Below are 7,512 nucleotides of genomic sequence, written 5' to 3'. Positions count from 1 at the left end.
ATAGTTACTGGTATGGTTTGGCAACAATCACTGAACTGTCAATTAGACCTAGAAGATAAGAAATAAAGACACCATGCATTTTCTCTTCTTTCTGTCATTCTGTGAGCATTCGGTGCTCCAACCAGAAAAACATGGACCTTAAAGCATCTAATGTACATCTATTCATCATAACTGGCCAGAGTTATATAACTGTAAACCTCTTGTGTTCTATTACAAATGAAGTAATTGAGGAAAATTGCTATATATGTGACATCTTATGTGTAGATTCTTGCCTACTTGGTTGAAATTTGTAGTTGCTGGTACCGATGCCATTTAGCTTTCCTCCAAATTCTTGATTGATTGATCTTGAACTGTGGGAACTGCTCACAAGCTTAACAAATGCCAGGGCCTTTAGTTTAATACAGAACCAGATGCAGTCATGAATGCAGAGCAGCTGGTGACTCCACTATATAAAGATCTCTGAAGAAATGAATTACATACAGCTTTACAACAATCTCTATAGAATGGAAGCAAGTCATGTCTCTCGCTGGAAGGGGAAGGAGAAGAGCTCGACCGGAGCTTAGCAGATGAGGGGCGCCTTGATCCATCCGTTGGCGAAGGCGATCGCCTTCAAGATTAGAAGGGGAAACCATCGCTCACTGTACATACGTTTTAGAGGGAAATCACAAGTGCATTTTCTATACAAAAACCATTATGTGGTCATCATAATGGAATAGCACTCATGGAGGCAGTAGAACCAAGCTATTTATGCCTAACTATGACTTCATAGTTTTATCGCCTCCATTGCCGTTGTGGTAGCTTTTGCTCTCTTATGTTCCTACTCGTATAATTGAACTTAATGTGAGCTAATTTGTTTTTGTAATCTCATGACTGCATTGAACTTGATGTTGCACTACTTCTGGGGTGGATTAATTTTTACAATCTCATGATTTTGTTGAACTCAATGATGTTACTCTTCTGGAATGTTTATTCTTTCCCATGAACCAGAAAATCAGTTGTTGACATTTTAGATGTGTTAAACTTGCTTCCTACTGATGCATCATGCGGTTTGATCTTCCATCGCTTGGCATATCGGTTGGACTGACACCCTCGCACAAAGGCGGGTTGCCGATCTAGTGCATATGCACGGAGGCTGCATCGTGCGTCCAGGGAGCAAGATAGGCAAAAGATCGACTGAACAAGTAACGGAGTCAGTCGACCGGCTACCCACGCATCACACAAACCACCTTGAATTAATGGCCATAAATTTGATTGACCGAAATTTAAAAAATCAGTCGTCTGACATGTAGCTAACGTGTACTCCCTGCGTTTTAAATTACTCGTCGTAGAAATGGATGTATTTTAATGTATTTTAATTTTAGATATATCCGTACTTGCGACAAGTAATTCGGAACGAAATGAGTAGCATTTTTGCGGACACAAATAGCCCTTCGATACCTCCATAAATCCAAATTTTTTACAAGATCCCATATATATTTGCCTCAACTCTCCTTTACATTTACGGAAAGATAATCTTCTCATATAATTTTGGCGGACCGAAACCACCTGGACACCCTCGTGCCGTCGCCAGGCCCGCCGCCGCACGGTCCCGGCATGACGCGCCATGCCGCACCTCCTGCACCGCCTGACCGTCCTGCCTTCCCACGCGGCCACGCCGCCTTGCCTCCCCACGGCACAGCTCCCCGTCTCACCACCACGTGCCGCCGTCGCTAGGATGTGGATCCTCTAACATCAAGAAGAGAAGTCACATAAGCTACAATTCTCTAACTTTCCTCCTTCACATTCATATGATTAAGACTAAAATGACTTGAATTAATTTGCAAATTACAAATCTATTGTATACATTTACTACAAACATATACAAACAAAATTACGATGCAATAAAATTAATTTTAAATTTATTTACATGAACAGTAACCACACACAAAACCTGCTACGGTAGATAATTACATTGTTTGCTACAGTGTCTCTGACTTTTCTTCTTTATTTTGCACTAAATTGTACTGTAGCTTAGGTGACTTTCCTCCTTAATGTTAGAGGATCCACTTCCCTCACCGTTGGCCACCCAGCTTGTGCGGCAAATGGTGACGGCCGACGTTGCCCGTGAGTGACACTGATTTGCGGGCTCTAGGACCTCACCGTTGGGCACCCAGCTTGTGTGGCAATGGTGATGGGCAACGCCGCCGTGACACTGATTTGCGGGCTCTAGGCTTGTTTAATGGGAAATAGAATTTCTTTTAGAGAAAGGTGTTGAAGGGCCTGAGAAAATACATCACCAGACAACTTATTCTACTACCTCCATTTCAGTTTACAAGTCCTACGCGTATATTTAGGTTGTCAATTTTATCACCCTAATATAAACTATATAACACAAAAATTATATCGTTTCAAAATAGAACATCTAAAGTTTATATTGATATTTTTTTTATAATATATGACTTGCATTAGGTTGGTCAAATGGACGACCTAAGGATACGCGCACGCCCTATAAATTGAAAGGCGTTGAAGGGCCTGAGAAAATACATCACCAGACAATTATACTCAAGGTTTTTATATTGCAGAACAAAAAACGAGGACTCGTATAGTACATAAATGCTTCTAAGCATCATTCGCAAATTGGTCCAGGAAAGTCCTGAGGTTAAGACCGGATGAGCCGCCGGCCGCGATCGCTTGCTGCAACTTCGCCTTCCACGCCGCCGAGCTCGCTCGTATGGCGGCACCCTCCTCCCTGTCATCCATGATCAGTTCCAGGCACCTCGCGAGCTCCTCCGCGTCCAGAACCCTGTCAACGTCGGTCGCGGCGCGCACGCCGATGCCCCACTGGACGACCAGGCGCGCGTTCGTGTCCTGGTCGGACCACTGTGGCACGGCGACCACCGGCGCGCCGCACGCCACGGTCTCCAGCGTGGAGTTCCAGCCGCAGTGCGTCACGAAGCACCCGACGGCCGGATGCGACAGCACCCGCACCTGGTCGCACCACCCAACCACCATGCCCCGCTCGTCGCCGGCGTCGTCAAAGCCGTCGCCTCTGTTGTTGTTCCGCACCACCCACAGGTACGGTCGGCCGCTAGCGGCGAGGCCTCGCTTCAGCTCGTCCTTCTGTCGCTTGCTCACCGCCGCCATGCTCCCGAACGACACGTACACCACCGACCGTGCTGGCTTCGTGTCCAGCCACTCCATGTAACCATTTTCGTCGTGCTCAAAGAGATCTCCTACTGCGGCGGCGGTGCCACTCGTGCCGCTCTCGCCCTCGGTGAAGAGCGACACCACGGCTGGCCCGACGGGGAACACGTCCAGTCCAGGAACGGACGCGAAAGCCATGGTCTCTAATTCTTCGACGGTGTTCACGAGCACCATGGGCTGCCTGCTTCCTCCAGCGCTGCTGCTACTGTCGACGTCCAGGTCCAGCTGCTGGAACGTCCTGCGGATGTCCCCGAAGGCCGCAACTAACCTTCTGTCCGTAAGATTGGTGAAGAAGCTCGGGAGGTCCCGGATCGCCATCGGCGGGAGGCCCGGCATGGACACCGTGAACCCCGGCTCAGCAGCATGCTCCGTCACAAGCCGCTCGTACCCATGGAAGTAGTGGTAGTAGACGGCCAGCATGGTGGCCGGCTGGATCCAGTAGAGCGCTCGGGGCACGCCGCGCTCACGGGCGACCTCCGCGGCCCACCACATGAGCATGGCGTAGACCACGCACGTGATGGGCCGGCCCCGCGCCGCGAGGCGGTCCAGCACCGCTGCGAAGGTCTCGCGGCCGACGCGGCCGAACGCCTCCACGTACCTCTGCGCCTCGTCCCCGTCGCCGGCGAAGAGGCTGAAGCCGTGGTCGTAGCCGTCCGAGTACGGGACGTAGGAGATGGCGCCGTCGTGGACCTCGTCGTCGGGGGACGCCAGCGAGGGGAACATGCGCCTGTGCGCGGACACAGAGGCCGAGAGCGTGACCCGCGCGCCCGGCGTGGCCCGCGCGAGGCGCTCCGCCAGAGCCCGCGCCGGGTTGATGTGGCCCTGGCCCGGGAACGCGACGACCAGGAAGTGCTGCGGCGCCATGGAAGACGTACGATGGATGAACGCCGCAGACCTTGTCGTCTTCAACCTGGCTAGCTACCGCCTGCCAGAGCTGGCTGCTGCTGCTGGCCGAAGCACGCACCCGCGCACTAGAGTTTATAATGGAGTGACGCTTGGTTTGGCGCGGGGCCGTCTCACGTCAGGTGTTCTAGGTAGGATAGGCACGGCGCGCTACTCTACTGCACGGTGTGATTACGGTGATGTCATCGCTTGCGGTAGCGATACTTGACCCGCCGCTGTTGGATGGGTATACTTCACCTGCCCTAGCTACGAATGCTACATATATTGCCCGCTAGGCACACAAGACGCTGCGTAATTACCTAGAAATTCCTACTCCCTCCTTCCATCTATATAGGGCCTAATACATTTTTCGAGGCTAACTTTGACCAAATATTAAAGCAATAATATATGACATGCAACTTACACAAAGCACACCGTTAAATTCGTATGTGAAAGGAGCTTTCAATGATATAATTTTCACATTGTGCATGCCATGTACTACTACCTCCGTCACGGTTTAGAAGGCGCGCTTGGAAATTCTCTGGGACCTAGGTGGTTATCTACTGGTTGTGAGATGGGCTAAAAAATAATATTCATACTATGCATGCATATAGAAATAGTATATCGGAGTATTAATTAGTTACTAGAAATAAATGCAATGCGCCATAAACCTTGTCTATTGTGGAAACGCACGCAAATTTAACTGTGCCTTCCAAACTGTAACGGAGGAAGTATTAACCTTGCCAATAGTCAATGTCGGTCTTAAAAATCATATTAGACCCTATATAGATGGAAGGAGGGAGTAGCATCTAAAGCATGCATTTACCCGCCTGAACGAGGCTCGTCATGTTTTTCTCGTGACGAGATCGTTAGAGGTCAAAATAATAGGATTACAAGAAGGGTTTCGGCATGTTTTAGTTTCATCTTGACAGCGATTTTTCTATCATGTGTACTCACGGCTATGAGCCTAACTGGTATATAGGTGTACTGTGCTGTCCACCTCTTATATACGTCAATCATGTGCGGTCAATTGAAGCCCATTATTAAAGGACACGTGTATGGCGTTTCTATCCCTTCTCTAACTAACGTCCACACTTGTTGTAGCATTGTCGGAGAGAACGTTTGATTCACCGGTGTATATATACATTCAATATGAACAAATAGTAGAAATTTCAAAAGATAAAATAAACTGAAAATGCTTTTGAAATAAAGTTGACCGTTTATTGTACTTGAAAAAAATCCGCGAAGGAAAAAAACCCAACTGACTTCAGGGTAAAAAACAAAAAATAAAGGTCAAATAGGTGTGAACAGTAAATTGTATATAGCTATAAATTTTATTCTTTTTGGCTTGAAGTCAACAGGGGGTTTTCCTTTGCAAAAAAGCTATATACTAGTGCAAAAGAAAGTCAAGTTTATTCCAAAACAACAAAGTTCTAGAATCTTTTAACCTTTACGCAATTATTAAGAACAAATCTCATATTGGGTGTATATACACCGAAGAACCAAAGACATTTCCCTACCATTGTCCTCTTTTTCAAAACCGATTCCTTGTAACTACTTAAGATAATTTAGATGGTTCATACCTTCTAAACAAACTTATATTTTCAAAACAAATTACATATTTGGAATCTTGGCGATAAGAACTGTAAAAGAAGACCAATCTTGGATACATCTGGAATAACTATTTTTGAATCACTTTTTAACACAATAAATGCTTTACATATTTGAATTCTCGATGACACGACCCTTAGAACAATTCTGATATTTGATACATTTCAAACTTATTTACATTTGCTACTTCAATTCCATATATTGAATAAATATCAATTTCACATATCAAAATTATCGGTTTCACATGTTGAAATTACCATTTTAGTTCATGTGAAAGTGAGATCTTTGTTTATATGTGTGAAACAAATTTCTGAAATATGTAAAATGGTTTTTTTTTCAGTGCGTGAAACAGATTTTTGAAATATGTACAATAGATTTTATTTCAGTGTGTGAAATAATTTTCGAAGTATGTGAAATAGATTTCATTTCAATGTGTGAAACAGATTTTTGACATATGTGAAACAAATTTTGTTTCAATGCGTTAAATCAAATTTTCAAATACGTGAAATAGATTTTGTTTAATGAGTGAAATAGATTTTCAAAATATGTGAAACAACTTTGAAATGTGTGAAATAGATTATTTCAGTATGTTACATAGTAAATTTTGACATGTTACATGTAGTGGTGTATGTTGAGGGCAAAAAAGTTTCAAGTCCAACAGATGAAGCAGGTGTAGCTTCACCTCCAAACCTGATCATTTCCTTCTCGAAAGCTAGATTCTTCCTCGGAGATGATCCAATTTCTAAGCAGTCTACGTGAAAACTTTTGTGAGTCATTCTCAATTTTTTACGACGGCTTCTAGGTGTCATACCATGACACAAACTCCTTGTATTATGTGGTACAAGGGGTAAACATAGACTAAAGACCATTAATAAGATTTTTAGCCAATTCCTAACCACTATTTCATGTAACTGTAATTTAAATTTGAATTTGATCTGTCAAATACATAGGAACATACTTAATGGCTTAAATATGGCAAACAAACCCATTATAATACCAAATTTTGACATGTTACATGTAATGGTGTATGTTGGTTGTAAAGTTCAAGGCCAATGAAGTAGCGGTTGCTTCGCCTCCAAACCTAACCGATTCCTTCTCAAAATCAAGATTCTTCCTTCATGATGGTTTGGCTTCTAAGCTGTCTACGTGACAACTTTTACGAAACATTAACTAAATTTTACCACGACCTCTAAGGGTTATATCATGACACCATCCCAGGTTTTGTATATTTCTGGCTTTGTTAGAACTCTTCAGAATTAAATAACCACGAAGTTCCATGTTGGTGTTGAGTCTTTCCCCCTGGTGTTTGGAACTCCTTTTATATTGTGGTATTGTGGTATAATGCAACTGCAATTCAAATTTGAATCATATCCATTAAATGCCTAGGATGCATTTAAAGGCTTAAATATAGCAAACTCGTTTGGGAAAATGCCAAATTTTGGCATGTTATATTTAATGGTGTATGTTGAGTGTGTAAAAGGTTTCAATGCAAACAGATGAAGCCGCAGTCGCTTCACCTCCAAACCAATTTCACATACTGACTTTATCAGTTTCACAAGTGTGAAAGTGAGATGTGTATGTGAAACATATTTCTGAAATATGTGAAACGGATTTGGTATCAATATGTGAAACAGAATGTGTGAAACATATTTTGTTTCGTTGCACAAAACAAAATTTTGAATTATTTGAAAGAGATTTTATCTAAATGAGTGAAATTGATTACCAACACATGTGAAATAGATTATTCTTTAGTGTGCGAAACATATTTGAAATATGTGAAACAAATATCATTTCAATGTGTGAAACATAATTTGCAAATATGGCGCACAGATATTG

General features: G+C 43.7%; 1 protein-coding gene across 1 annotated transcript; it reads right to left on the bottom strand.

Moving 5' to 3' along the window:
- Positions 1–2,535: 2,535 nt before the first annotated feature.
- LOC119327766 (cyanidin 3-O-rutinoside 5-O-glucosyltransferase-like) lies at positions 2,536–4,116 on the bottom strand. The gene has a single exon (XM_037600860.1). It carries the CDS (start codon positions 4,045–4,047, stop codon positions 2,599–2,601), a length of 1,449 nt encoding a protein of 482 aa, XP_037456757.1. The 5' UTR covers positions 4,048–4,116; the 3' UTR covers positions 2,536–2,598.
- Positions 4,117–7,512: the final 3,396 nt, after the last annotated feature.

The sequence above is a fragment of the Triticum dicoccoides genome, chromosome 7A (assembly GCF_002162155.2).
Source record: "Triticum dicoccoides isolate Atlit2015 ecotype Zavitan chromosome 7A, WEW_v2.0, whole genome shotgun sequence".
NCBI lineage: Eukaryota > Viridiplantae > Streptophyta > Magnoliopsida > Poales > Poaceae > Triticum > Triticum dicoccoides.
The sequence above is the reverse complement of the archived record's forward strand: the minus strand, read 5'-3'. Positions and strand labels throughout refer to the sequence as shown.

What these genes read in the sequence shown, in the direction of transcription:
- LOC119327766 (XM_037600860.1), bottom strand. Translation starts at nt 4,047, where the DNA reads ATGGCGCCGCAGCACTTCCTGGTCGTCGCGTTCCCGGGCCAGGGCCAC.